Source organism: Scatophagus argus, chromosome 19 (assembly GCF_020382885.2).
Source record: "Scatophagus argus isolate fScaArg1 chromosome 19, fScaArg1.pri, whole genome shotgun sequence".
Taxonomy (NCBI): domain Eukaryota; kingdom Metazoa; phylum Chordata; class Actinopteri; family Scatophagidae; genus Scatophagus; species Scatophagus argus.
In genome coordinates, this window is record NC_058511.1 from 19,762,416 (window position 1) to 19,776,926 (window position 14,511).

The window sequence follows — 14,511 nt, forward strand, 5'->3', positions numbered from 1 at the left end:
ATGGATCACATCAAAATGCATTCTGTACTTCTTCTCTCTGTCTAGGTGTTCACACATAGCTGTTAGAGCAATGTTGATACTACTGTTTTCCTTTCTGCAGCTTTTTATACAACATTTCTTTTGTTGTTTTGCTTTCTTCTTGTTTGCCCACCATTAAATGTACTGTATTTTCCCATTGTCTCTAACAGATACACTGCCCATTGTTTAGCGTTGGTCTCTCATATGACTGATAACCAGAAGACCATCTTTCTGAGAAAGGTGCTCACAGGTGATGAGATCCTGCACATGAAAATTAAGTATGTATCTTTGTTTTTCCTTTATCTATTGACATGTCTGAGACTGAATATCATGGAAAATTCTTAGTTTCAATCTTGTTCTTCAAACCTGTCTGGAATGGCACTAAAACAGCACCTTTTCAGTATATTTCGTCAAACATACACTCGGACACACATTCTGTTTAGTGTTCATGTTTGCATTCATAAACTAAAGTAAAAATAGTTTCCAGTGTATGTACAATTTCAGTATTTTTGTTACCTTTAAATTGGTATAGTACCAAAAAGGTTTGTCTTTTTTTCTTTGTTTCTTGTTTAGAGCTTTGGAAGAAACTCAGCAGCTGGAGGTAGAAAAAGCCCTAGTGTTAACCAATCAGGGCTCTGTAATGTGGCGCCAGGAAAAAGCTAATAAGTTTACAAGGGGCCAGGTGGTATCAGAGGACCTGTCCCAGAATGTTGTGGCAGTCTGTGGTGTTGTCCTACCCAGGATAGTTCCCAGACAGGCTGCACAGGTATGTACCCTTTGGTTTGTCACATAAAATTGTCTCTTGTTGATCTTTTGGTTCCAATCTTGTCTGTTGTCTCTGTTTGCAGGTGAACCAAAAAGATCTGGTGTTGGTGGATTCAACCTGTCGTAATCTGAGAAGACTGGCATTAGCTGTGGCTTCACAGAAACCTGTGCTGCTAGAAGGTCCTATTGGATGTGGTAAAACCGCCCTGGTAGAGTTTATAGCTGCTGTCACAGGACATACAAAAGCTACGGAGATCCTCAAGGTCCAGCTTGGGGATCAAACTGACAGTAAGGTGAGAAAGGATGATATATTGTATGTAGATTACAATATGAATGTATTTATTCTCTCTACTAACTGCTAAAGGTCACCATCAGCCACCCAAAATGTATTCTGTTAACAGAATATACCTTAAAAATCAGACAAATATCATCAAAATCTCTCCAATTCATCAAAAAAGAAAAGTATATATGAGACATGATATTGTTGGGTCAACATCTAAACCAATCAGCTCTTGTATCAGCTCTTGTATCAGGCGGCCCTGGATCTTGCAGTTGGTGGAGAGCAACTGTAGCGGCCCAGCTCAAAAACTGCGGTCGCCTCGATCCTGCGAGATTATTGTTGCGTGCATGGTGTCGGAGCAAGTTGTGATCATGTTGGACAGAAATGTAAAAATCAGAAATCACCTGTGATCGATTCTGCGCAGGTTTATCTTGCAATAATCCTGATGATGTCAGTCTACATTATAAAGAGGTGAAGCATATATTTATTAATATATTTGTCAATTTAAAAGCTAATTTTGCAACCTAAGAAAGTCACTGTTTGACTTCGCTTCTCTATATTTGCTTGAGCTGTAGACTTAACAGAAAGCCTACATTACAAACTGGAGACTTGAGGTTTGGCCCAAACTAGGGACTAAAAGTCAGGATATCTCAGCCTCTGGTGATTCAGTTTGGATTTTTCCTTTTTAAATATGCTCCTTGTGAGTTTGCCACCTTTACAGAAGTACAATACTAAATCAGTACTGTAACATTCACTGAAGGTTAGATGGAAGACTGAAAATCTGTGAATGGTTTTGTTTGTTTCGCAGATGCTGCTGGGAATGTACCGCTGTACTGACATACCAGGGAAGTTTGTGTGGCAGCCAGGAACGCTGACGCAAGCTGTATCTAAAGGCCAGTGGATTCTGTTGGAAGACATTGACCATGCACCTCTGGATGTGGTGAGCTAAAACCTGTTGAGAACAGTATAGTTTCAGTACACATACTCTGTATACCTCATAATGGGCTTAGATGAATACATTTTAAGAATAGATCCTTAATTAAAAGATTATTATTGTTAAACTGTCTTAATGTTAGACCTGCTTGTTGTGAACTGCACTGCAACTGCACTGAAATATTTTTTTTATTTTTTAGATATCTGTGCTCCTGCCTTTGATGGAGAATAAAAAGCTGATGATTCCAGGCAGGGAGGATTGTATCGATGTTGCTCCTGGATTTCAGTTCTTTGCAACAAGAAGGTAAGAGTATTGTTACATTCTAAATATGCTGATGCAGCTCGTCATTGTTAGAGTCTTTACGTGCCCTTTAGGGATGTGGCATGGTGGCAACCTGATTATCTTTCACTTTTTGGATATGTCTCCTCACTGCCCAAGCATGTCAAGACCTTAGAAAAACAAATCATGTGCTCGACTTTCAGGCTGCATGCACACGGCAGTTCTGAATACCGCAGGATAACCTATGTTCAGCCTCTCTGATCAGGCCTCCGTAAGCTTAAAACAGCTGAGGTTGTACAGCAGTTACTTTATAATGGGAGCTTTAGCGTAAAAACACATTAGGCCCAATGAGTCATACATTTGGGGACACCTGCCCACACTCGACTGCGCACATAAATAGTGCCAGAAGCAGCTGTGTGATCAATGGGGAAAAAAAGAGAACTAAGAGCCTAATTTAACACCTCTACATACCTGGCCAGTCACTGCATGGAGTGGGCATAAACTGTTGGGGTTTTTTTTGTTATTGAAAGGTTGTGAAACATTAAGTATGTCTGTGTACTGCAGGATGTTTTACAGTGGTGGCAGTTGGCACAAACCACAGAACTCTCATGCAGCGCTGCTGGACAAGTACTGGACCAAGCTTCAAATGGGCAACATGACACGAGAAGAACTGAAGAAGGCGAGTGTTTTTGGCTTTAAAGCCTCCATACACCTGTAGTCCTCCGACACAGGTGTTGTCAGTTTGTGCTTGCCTAGGTAGACTACTTGTTGACTGACATCCCTCTCACCCCTCTGCTGGTTTTGTTGAACCTGTTAATGCAGGTTCTTCTTATTAGTACGTAGAGCTTGTTGGCATCTTGTAACACAACACTATGCACGTGCAGAATCTTGCAGAATTCTCTTCGTGCATTGTTAGCTTATCCTGTGTCTCTGTGTGTAGGTGCTCATCAGCAGGTATCCTAAGCTGATGGTGGTGTCAGAGCGTCTCCTGGATATCTACTGCCAGCTCACTGGTGAGAGACACTCTGAGCTGGACAACAGCAACCTCCAAACCTCTGACTGCAGCCAGCAGTACACATCTGAGGACAAAAGCACACCACTGGAGGGAAGAGCCCTGTCCCTGAGGTGAGGCCCAGCTCGCTGCTCTCTCTACTCTGCATTTAATTTAGTTTGTCTGCACTTAAATCGAATAAACCAAACCGAACACATCATGTCGTAATACTCTTTGCAGAGTCTGTTGTGACTATGAAACCACTTAGGATTTTTTTTTTAACACTGCTGACTGCATTTGTAGAAAGACCACATTTTGTCTCTTGTGAAATGGGTTCAGGACAAAAATAAAAAGCCAGCGAAACTGTCTATAGACCATCATTCTAAACAAAAACTCTTGCGCAAACTAATAACATTTTACAAAGTGTTATTAGTAAGGCATGTGAATGTTTTCCTGTAGCTGTAGCTGGGGAGGACCCTTCATTGTTTTGTTTTTTGGACAGAGAGCAACATGCCCAGCCAAATTCTGATGTAGTATATGGTCAATATCTGTCTGTGAGCATGAGCCAGCAAATGCACTGATGCAGTCTGTCTGTCTTCTAGGGCAACACATGAACAGCATGTCATTCCCCATTTCTCTCCACTGTCACTATCTAGTGAAGGAATGAAACTGTTATCTGCTAGTGGAAAAAATTTCATTCCTTTAGGACAAAACCTTAATCAAAGTAAAATTGAAGTACCACAAGGTTAAGGTATTTTAATTTAGTAGTTGTGGCAAGATCACTGAAGTGTGTGGAAGCTTTTTTTTTATATGCATGTAATAGCTTACTCACAAACCTGTGAAAGCTCTTGGGATAAGGCTGTGTTCACACTGTATACAACAGTGTCCCAAATCAGATTTTTTTTTGGCCCATATATGACTTGGATTTGTTTTGTTTTCTTTCATGACATGGAGTCTGATCTTTTCTTTCATATGCGCTCGTAAATCAGAGACACACGTCCTGATTCCATCACTCCTTGTTCGAACTCCTGCATCCACACAAAACTTCGGACAGAAGTAGAAGCTATTTCTCCACAAGAAGCCATTATTGAACATCTGGCTCTCATGAATTTGCAGGCTTTCACTGCATATCAGCTTATAAATGAAACCATGAATGCTGCACGCGGGTCATGTGAGTTCATTCGTCCCATATTGTTGAGATGTGGTGGACATACAGGATTGTTCGGCATTTACATGGTCTTCATATAACACATATAATATCATTTGTCTTTGGCTTCTGCACCATAACAGCCCTTTATCCTGACAGTCATCTGTGGGGGTAAACATAGAAAGCTTTACCCCCTGTGGCCTTAACATCTGTCACATTCTCACCAATCAAAACTACCAGCCAGTCTGCAGCAAAAGCCGCCATGACTTTAATTAGCTTTCCACATGCTGCTGCTGTGTTCGATAGAGTATTGATTGGACTGTCCTATGGGATCACAAATTCTACAGGTCGTACCAGGGCATTCTCATTAGGTAACAGGTTTATAAACGCCTTCTTGCTTAGGGACATTACTCATCTGCCCTGCTGCTTTTCCAAGTTTCTGTACGGTTTCAGTGTGGTCCACAGAAGGTGTCTCGCAGAAGATTCAACCGCAAATCAATGTGTTGCTAACTTCCGTGCTCTGCACTTCAATAGTACATATGATTTTCGTGGATCAATGTAATTAACTTTATAGCTTGGCCTGTAATCCCCATATGTGTTAGTCTCGGTCATTAGGGTTCATGCTATTGAAGAAGATATATTCATGTCAGCATTCATGCTTATTTATGTTTACATATTGTATCTCTTGTCACTGTTTTATATTATAAATCAAAGCTATTTATGATACCAAATGTCTCTTCTGGCATCATTAATTGTGCATTTAATCCAAGTCTTCTACATCTGATAGGCCTATTCCTTATGTGTCCCTACCACTGATGTATGTGTATACCATATGATATATAAAGATGGACGAGGTGTCTCCAATTCCTCCCACTGTACAAAAATGAAGCCAAAAATATCCTGGAAATGAGCTCTGCCATCTTGGACGAGTGTTGGAGTGGAGCTCTTTCATTACCTTTTTTTTTTTTTTTTTTTAGCATCAGAAAAGTAATTAAAACCAAACGTATCAGGAACATGAATACATGAACATACATGAATGTGATAAGAACTTCCTAAAATGATAGTAACTATGTCTGGGAAAAATTCAATTGACTTGATATTTGATTTTTTTTAGTTTTGTCTCTCTGCTAACATTAAGGGGGGTGGGCGTGGGGGTTCTCATCTATACTGAGGCCAGCCACCAGGGAGCGATCAAGATGTTTTGGCTTCACTTCTGTTGTGCTGTAATGTCGTCCATACAGTCAGTGGTCCCGATAAGCAATGTGTATGCAGAACTTTGTTTCAGTCGTCTCCGATGTCCTATGTCAATCCTCCTCTTGTCTCACATGAGACAATATTTAACACCTAAGATTGTACAAAAATGTCACATTAGTTTTTACTTCATTCCCTTTTCTTGATGTATCATTTGTTCCCACAGGGATCTACTAAAATGGTGTGAGCGGATCAGCAATAACTTTGATAGCACCTCATCAGCTACAGCACAACATGTCTTCCAAGAGGTTAGTAGTTTGTTTTCTGAAGAAGTATGTATATGTGTTTATAGCCAAAACATATATATCTTTCCCACACAGCTCACAATAAATAGCATTAAGTTGGATTTAATGCTGCTCACACTGTGTAAGTTCTTAAGTTTTGGTGATTCAGCATTTTTTGTTTTGTTTGTCAGGCTCTTGACTGCTTTACAGCCATGCTGTCTCACTGTGAAAGTCGGCTGCGGATGGCTGAAATCATTGGAAGCAAGCTCAACATCTCCAAAGAGAAGGTATTTCACAAGCATTTTTGGCAAACTTTTGAATTTTTGAGGCGCAGGTTGTGTTTATCAATTGATTGATGACATTGATAACAGTATTGATCGGGGAAAAATAAAAATGAAAATAACGTTTTTGGCATTAATTTGATGCCAAAGAATAGAATAGAAATGTTGGGAAGGGGGGGAATCTCCCTCTACACAATGATTTATGTTTCATACAACAAAAGCAGGGTGTGACTTTGATTCCTGGTTGCTGTTTGTCTTCAGGCCCAGCACTTCTGCCAGAAGTATCAGCCTGGCATCACGCTGAGTGAGCAGGAGGCCTCTGTGGGCAGAGTCGCTCTGGGTAGAAAGCAGACTGAAGCAGTGCAGCTGAGTGTGTAAGTGGGACATCCTGCTCACCCGCCCCACTTTGACCTCTGTTTACACCATGTGTGCATCAGCTAGTTGCTGTGCCAGTATTCACTGACTGATAGAACCAAATAGACCCCCTGTTGGTAAATTGAATAAACATTGAATTGATTTCAAAACTGCATTATGGTAAACAAACCCATCTAATGGTTTGGCCGTCATGCCCAAATATTCATTGATTCTTTCACAAAGCCAATGTGAATGGGTGTCAGACTTTTTTATAGTAGCAAATATGACAGTTGCATACAGTTAAGGTCAAAATCAAGGAACTATGGAACATTTTTATAAAGTTCTGCCCAATGTTTGCATCATTCATAAAATGAAAATAGCAAAACATTCATCGATGTAAAGTCCCCTATGTGGTACATTTTAGAATGTAAAATCAATCTTCAGGTTTGCTCACCAAATATAGTAAAAATTGAGTTGCTTGAAATTATTAGCCCCTATGTGATTTTTTTTTTTATTTATAAATATATTTATACCAATCAGTCAGCTTTCAAACCTGAGCAATCAATCAGCATTGAACTTTACTTGAGGGTCTCCAGGGAACCGGGTAAATGTCACATGAAAACTTGACTGAGAGGGACTGCTTTTAAATTCTTACTAAGAATTCATTTAACATGGAAAAAGTAAAGAAATCAGTGTGGCGCTCAGAAGGAAGATAGTGGATGCTCACCTTAAAGGGGAAGGCTATACTGCCATTTTCCAGCGTTTCACAGTGTCTATTTGAGCTGTGCATTGCTTCATTGCAAAGCTCGAATAGACAAATTCAGTTAGAACCAAACCGTCAAAAGTGCAAGATCTCAAAAACTTAGAAGGGGAAAATAGTTAGAAATATCAAGAATAAACGGCTCTATGCCAAGATGGGTGTTGCTGAACTGGCCTTTTCTGGACTTGATGTTTCAAGGAAGACCGTTGTAAGGGCTCTTCATTGCAGTGGACTTCGAGGTTATCATCCAAAAAAACACTCCACTGCTCTCACAGTGGCACATCAAAGCCAGACTGAAGTTTGCCTATGAACATTTGAAACATGGAGATGAGTTTTGGAAGTCTGTGGTCTGGTGAGACAAATCTTGAACTGTATGGGCACATGCATTTGTTTATCGAAGGCAGGGAGAGGCCTTCAGTCCTAAACACACAGCACCCACAGTTGAACATGGTGGTGGGGGCGTAATGCTGTTGGGGCTGTTTTGCTGCTTCAGGGAACAGGGGAACAGGGTACAGGGAATGTGTTTGGGTGCATGGGACCATGTAAGAAGAAGATTGTATTGGAATTTTGAAGGATAATATAAAGAAATCTCCTGCCAGTATCTCAATCTCAATCCTATTGAGAATCTGTGGCGAACACTTAACGTTGATGTCCATGCTCGAAAATCCACGCAATTTGGATGAGCTGGAACAATTTTCCATGGAAGAATGGTCTAAGATCCCTCAAGAGACATTTGTCAAGAGTTTGTTGTCTGTTGTGAATCAGAAATGTGACACTAATGATACTAATATTGGCCTTGTCATTTCTGTGTTTTCTTGCTTCAATTCAGCACATGAGTGAAATATTTTAATCAAGCACAGTGGACAAGTTGTCTTTGTTCTTTTGGAGGCCAATAAAGCGTAAACATTTTGGCTATGGTCATTTCCATGGAAAACTTAAGGGTGTCCTTTGCTTTTATAAACTGGACTAATAATTTTGACCTTTACTGTACATAGACTCGAATTAACCAGTTTCAACCAATAATATCAAGACGCTCAACATGTCAGGGGGGCAGTGTGTTGATTTAATGATCTCAGTGCTCATTAGGGTTGCAGATGGCCAGCAATATGCCAGTTAGTGTTTCTGTGGGCCAGACCTCACTGACAGCTTTACAAATTATACTGTATATATTTTTTTAACTGTTTATGTAATTTCTGTTCATTAGATGTGTTTATTCTATGGACAAAGAGATGAAATAAGATTGTTTAAAAAACATTTTAACACCAGTATATACATACAAAAAATATAACCAACATTTCAGCCCCTTTTTATGCCATCAAATAGATAATTTAAACCAACTTATTACTGCCAAACTTGAACATACTTGTCATAAGAACTGCCTAAATTGACAGAAAACATCTTTGGATAAAAAAAAAATAAAGATTTAATGTGTACTTTGAATTATTGGTTTGGCCCCTCTGCTAACATTGGGGTTGTTACGACCCAGCCACCAGGGGGCGACCAAAATGTTTTGTCTTCACTGTGACATGACCCATTTTTATATGCAAACAAATGTCCCTGCATGCAGTGTGTGTGCAGAACTTTGAATTATCTCCATTGTTGGGTGTCATTATAATATACTTCATTCCCTTTCCTAGAAATGTCTTCATTATGTTTTCACAAAGAAAAAGAATACAACTGAATGTGTAATCATTAATTATTATTATTTTTAATTATTATTTTTACTGCCATGGATGAACAGGGACGGCCAGACATTTGCTGCAACACGTCCCTCTGCTGTGCTGCTGGAACAGCTGGCAGTGTGTGTCACCAAAGGGGAGCCTGTTCTTCTGGTAGGGGAGACAGGAACCGGAAAGACCTCCACTGTTCAACACCTGGCCAGAGTCACAGGTGAGATCAGGAACCTATCTAGGCTGTGGCTCAGCCAATAGAGAGGGTCATCCACTATTTACCCAGTTTGAAATGCCAGACTCTTCCACCACCACATAGATGAGAAAAAGCAGTCACTCCTGATGATTATTAAATCTCTACTGTGTGTGTTCAATCCAGGACACAGATTGCGGGTTGTGAACATGAACCAGCAGAGTGATACTGCTGACCTGCTTGGAGGGTAAGTTATGCACAAATTGCACCTAAATAACTTTAACATAAACATAACATTTTACGTTACTTTCGAATTTCATGTCTGTTTCATTTCATGAGCAGCATCCAATACCATCAGACATTCTGATGGATATAAATTGTTTGTGGAAAAGGTCAATGTGTATATCAAACTTCATATTCAAACAAAGGGTTAAAAAAAAAAACAGGAAAAAAATTCTTTTCTGCTACTCTAATGATTAAAATGTATTCACCGTTTTTTCCAGGTCTCAAAATTACACATATTTTTTTAGATGAGGAATGTATAACATTTACAATAAAATACCACAGGGTACTTTTACAGTCCAGTCCCTGTTTTCATCAGTCAGCTTGATATTCAGAAATCTCAGTTCTCATGCATTTTCCAAATTACAGAATAGTCCCAACGGACTTTTGAGTCACAACTCCACCTCAGAACTCTGTTCCTTTCTGTTTAATGCAGGTACAAGCCAGTTGACCACAAGCAGATCTTGCTCCCTCTTCGTGAGGCCTTTGAGGACCTGTTCTCCCAGACTTACTCAAGGAAGCAAAACCTGACCTTCCTGGGCCATGTGCAGACGTGCTTCAGGGGGAAGCGTTGGCAGGACCTGCTCAAACTTATGGACCATGTCTGCAAGTCTGCTCTCACTAAGGAGCTGCAGGAGAAATCCAACGGTAGTGTACCAGAAAGAAAGATCAGTTTAACAGTTCGTGTGGTGGCTGCTGTACAATACAAGACTAATATTCCTTGCGTGGTTGTGCAGCTGCCTTGCTGCAGGAGCAGTGGGAGGCCTTGGCCATCAAGCTGAGCCAGACTCAGCAGCAGATCCGAGCCTGTGAGACAGCCATGGTCTTCGCCTTTGTGGAGGTAAAGACCTTAAAACTATCTTATTTAGGAGCACTCCCTCCACTCTCTGTATTGTCAAATGTCCGAAACAAAGGTAAAATACTAAAACTATTCATGTACAGGAGCTATTGCACCATTCCTGAATATTTTTGGTGTGTTCCTCTCTAGGGAACATTAGCTCAGGCAGTAAAAAAGGGCCACTGGATCCTGCTGGATGAGATCAACCTGGCAGCAGCAGAAACCCTTGAGTGTTTGAGTGGACTCCTGGAGGGTAATGCTGGATCTCTGGTACTGCTGGACCGTGGAGATACTGGTGAGGACTGCTATCACACATACAGCAGGGTTGGAGTGGGATGGTATTCTGTTGAATCGTTTTGTTGAACTCAGTACATTGTCATCTTATAAAATCCAGATCACTTACAACCCTTGTTGAATACAATTAGATTCAGCCTTTATAACTACAGTAAAAATTATATATAATAATACTTTTTGTTGGTAGAAACACACTCAGTCTAAGTGGCAGTCTAAATAACCAAACCTGCAGATGAAACCCCAAATTCAGATGAGCAGCAAAAGTTATGAAATGTTGATTTGCATACCTTATTTTTTGGGAGTTACTTGATTGGAATACTTTTATTCAAAAATATCACATTGAGGAGCTTAAAATATTGATGATACATAGAATTTTATTGCTAATGACTGCTTTATTGTGATTGTTATTCCACTGTGTCATTTACACCTCATTTTCAGCATGTTTTGTACATAACAACAAGGATAATTCGATTCAGTTCCAGCAGACCTGGACTAGGTTATCAGGATCCAGTCCAATAAAAAGCTTAACAGATGCTGTATACTTTGAAGAAAAAGAACATCAGAAACTAGAAAATTTGCAGTATTTAACTGCAAAACTACAGTTAAATACTGCAAGAATAATACTGACTCACATTACAGCCTTAAAGTCAACACAATATTTCCATGTCAATGATAAATATATTTTAATAATTTGCATTTTTCAAATATTCCTGGGATTTTTACTGTGCTGTTGAATCATAGAGCCCCTGGTACGCCACCCAGACTTCCGGCTCTTTGCCTGCATGAACCCAGCGACTGATGTGGGCAAGAGGAACCTGCCTCTGGGCCTCAGGAACAGGTGAGAGTTTGGAGAGGTGAAGGCACAGTGAAAGTCGACATAGAGAACACAGAGTACAATTTAAGATGTCAAAGTTGGAAATAAATTCCTCGAAACAGCAATGATACACTTTACCCTTCATGAGTTACATCCCAAACATAACTGAATTGTAAAATGTGTGTGTGTCTCCAAGGTTTACTGAGCTGTATGTGGAGGAGCTGGAAAATGAGGGAGACCTGCGGATTCTGGTTTCGGACTACCTCAAGGGCTTGAATCCACACAGGAGTGTCATCAGTGGTGTGATAAGGTTTGCCTTTACATAATGTTGCAAAGTCAAAATAAAACAGCACATCAGGGGAACATAGACACACACACACAGATAGTACTAAAAAGAAACACATTATTTGTATGCACCTGAGAGGCACTACTCAGGACAACAGGAAAAGAACTTAGTTTGTATTTTTATTTATTTAAGCTTCATGTCCTAGAATCGAATAACTCAAATCAGATACAAGGCATTGAAGTACGTAAAGTAGTAAGGATGTTGTCTGCCTTAAGGTGTCCGGCATACATTAAGGAAAGCAAACATGATTTTAAACAGGGTTTGTGCATTAACAGTAGATTCATTTGTGTAGCATTTCTGTATTTTTTTTTTTATTATTGTGACGCTATCAAGGGCAAAGGACCTGGAGTTTTGGGGGCACCAGCGTGACTATTTTGTGTCGTTTTTCGAAATCCCGCAGTGGGCCCAAACTGGCTGCTTATTTGCTTCCCAATGCTCCTGTAACATTTGTGTTTGTCTGCAGTTTTTACTTAGCAGTACGAAAGGAGGCAACCTCACATCTGGTGGACGGGACAGGCCACAGACCCCACTACAGTCTGCGCACACTGTGCAGGGCGCTGAAATACGTGGCAGCAAACCCCTGCAACAGTGTGCAGCGCTCGCTCTATGAGGTAGGAGGCCTGGAAAAATAAAAGGTTTTAAGGGTGAAATCCAAGAGAAAACCATTTCCTTTTTTCCCCCTGGTGATACTGAGACATGTCAGTGGCTTTTGCTCAGTGTTACCTTTTTGTTTCGGTGTTGGTATAGGCGGATGTTGACACATGGTCTCCTTTATTTATGGTTGCAGGGTTTCTGCCTGAGCTTCCTGACTCAGCTGGATAGAAGTTCCCACCCTCTTGTCCAGAAACTGGTTTGTCAGCACATCCTGATGGGGAACACTAAGTGTCTCAAACAAGTAAGATATGTGGAGTGCTGGTTCTGAAATTGTTGTCATAGCCTAGATCATGGAGCTATGGAGGGGCAATGGGCGAATCTGGCTGAGAACTCTACCGCTGTCTCCATGGTGGTGACCCAAAAGCATACCCTACCTTATTGTCTGTTTTACTCTAAATTACCATCATTTACAAAATGAATATCATGCTGTACTGAAGGCAACTTGAAACCAGCAGATGAGACCATAAACTCATTAGGAAACTGTTTACCGAGGTGACAAATCAAGTGAATAGGTCCATTTTCTCATAAGCTTTCATACAATCGGGCTTCTTTCTAATCAGGTGAGTGGAAAGAATGCAGGTTTAAGGCACTTCAGCAGTGGGTTCACTTTCATTCCTGCAGGCTATGTCCACTTCTTTCGTACCTTCTTTGATTAGCAACAGGCCTTCGGTTTTACAAGTATTTAGCATGATATATCACTGTTTTATGATCTGTTCCTTTTCTAATTAACAAACTTCCTCCATGTTTACCTGTTGTTTTGATTGATTTGATAGAACACAAATGCTCTTCTCATTTACTATATTTTTAAAGAATTATATTTTAAAAGAATTTCCCTTCAGGGATAAATAAAGAAATTCTGATTCTGATTTCCAATCTCCAATCCCTTTTATGTTTCCTGTTATTCTATTTTCACGTAAATGTAACAATCTCTGCACAAAAGTTTCAAATTAAAGGTCATTCAGCAGCTTAAAGCATACTCCCTTGCTTTCCTAACAGGCTTTTAATGTAATATCTGCATAAAGTGCTAAATTTTGTTGATAATAATTGAAATTTTAAGATTGAACAGTACAGAATGTTACAATAGAATTAAAACAGTCAGTTTAAAGTGAGTGTAGAAAGCAATATTTGTATTCAAAACACCAATTAATAGTAAAACTTTAAGCTGAAACTCAGATGGGAAACACTTCACTTCAGCACTCCAGTACCACAGAAACCTTTAGATAATAAATATACATTTTACTAGTTGTGTACATTATAATATTTGTGAACCGATGAAACATTTTGTTCTTTTTTCCTGCAGCCCATCCCGGCACCCTCAGGCCAGCCTTGTGTGGAGGTGGAGGGCTACTGGGTGTTCCAGGGAGAGATGGAGCCGGCTTTGGACCCCAGCTACATCCTCACAGCCTCAGTCAAACTCAACCTCCGCGACCTTGCCAGAGTGGTGTCTGCAGGGTAGGAAAACTGTTTCCCAGTCTGACCCCCTGCCCATGATTTCCCCCAAATCAATGAGTTCATCTATAAATGTCCAGACGTTGATTTTGTCCAAGTTAATTGTGGCCCTTTGGGAAAAATGCATCAGAGTGCATCAGGACAAAAATGCGTTTGGACTGAATTCCCCTGCGGTCAGTGACCTGGCAAACAGGAAGCGCTTGGCTTAGTCTCTGTGTGGCTTTGGTTTGGGACAGTCTATTGGTAGAGCCTTTAGATGGAGCACTAGTGAAATCCAACACTGATTTTGGATGGGGTTGAAGTCGAGGCTTTGTGCTGGTCAGTGAAGTTCTCCCACACCAAACACCTTCGACTTTGCAAAATATCAATAGACTGTGAAGCATTAATATTTCTTTGTTTCTTAAATGGAAGTCATGGGCAAGAATCATGAAAAAAGCTAGAAGAAATGTCCACGGAAACATGTCGACATGGGTATTTATATCAGTATCAGTGTTCGTCTGCTCTATTGACTTTTGAGTCATTGTGGAGTACTTATTACAGCCACAAGATGGTTAACTAAGAATTTTCCCTCAATAATCAACTGTTTACTGCATATTGATGATAAGGAAGTTGTTGGACATGAACTGTGATCTTAATGTGCTTTTCGCAGTATGGGCCTTCCTCAAAAATGCTCGTTCTTCCTTAATA

The 14,511-nt window shown here is 40.2% G+C and overlaps 1 protein-coding gene across 2 annotated transcripts in view; it reads left to right on the top strand.

The window, feature by feature from the left end:
• Positions 1-14,511, top strand: part of mdn1 (midasin AAA ATPase 1) — a 62,830-nt gene that overhangs the window by 3,737 nt on the left and 44,582 nt on the right. For both annotated transcript variants that reach the window (XM_046372388.1, XM_046372389.1), the window contains exons 4-23: positions 189-296; positions 592-784; positions 867-1,076; positions 1,872-2,003; positions 2,197-2,300; positions 2,841-2,955; positions 3,217-3,401; positions 5,832-5,913; positions 6,081-6,176; positions 6,432-6,544; positions 9,026-9,174; positions 9,334-9,394; positions 9,866-10,077; positions 10,167-10,270; positions 10,418-10,562; positions 11,303-11,399; positions 11,572-11,685; positions 12,185-12,332; positions 12,509-12,616; positions 13,676-13,827. In XM_046372388.1, the coding sequence (XP_046228344.1) occupies positions 189-296; positions 592-784; positions 867-1,076; positions 1,872-2,003; positions 2,197-2,300; positions 2,841-2,955; positions 3,217-3,401; positions 5,832-5,913; positions 6,081-6,176; positions 6,432-6,544; positions 9,026-9,174; positions 9,334-9,394; positions 9,866-10,077; positions 10,167-10,270; positions 10,418-10,562; positions 11,303-11,399; positions 11,572-11,685; positions 12,185-12,332; positions 12,509-12,616; positions 13,676-13,827 (2,628 nt within the window). The remainder of the gene's footprint in view (positions 1-188; positions 297-591; positions 785-866; positions 1,077-1,871; positions 2,004-2,196; positions 2,301-2,840; positions 2,956-3,216; positions 3,402-5,831; positions 5,914-6,080; positions 6,177-6,431; positions 6,545-9,025; positions 9,175-9,333; positions 9,395-9,865; positions 10,078-10,166; positions 10,271-10,417; positions 10,563-11,302; positions 11,400-11,571; positions 11,686-12,184; positions 12,333-12,508; positions 12,617-13,675; positions 13,828-14,511) is intronic.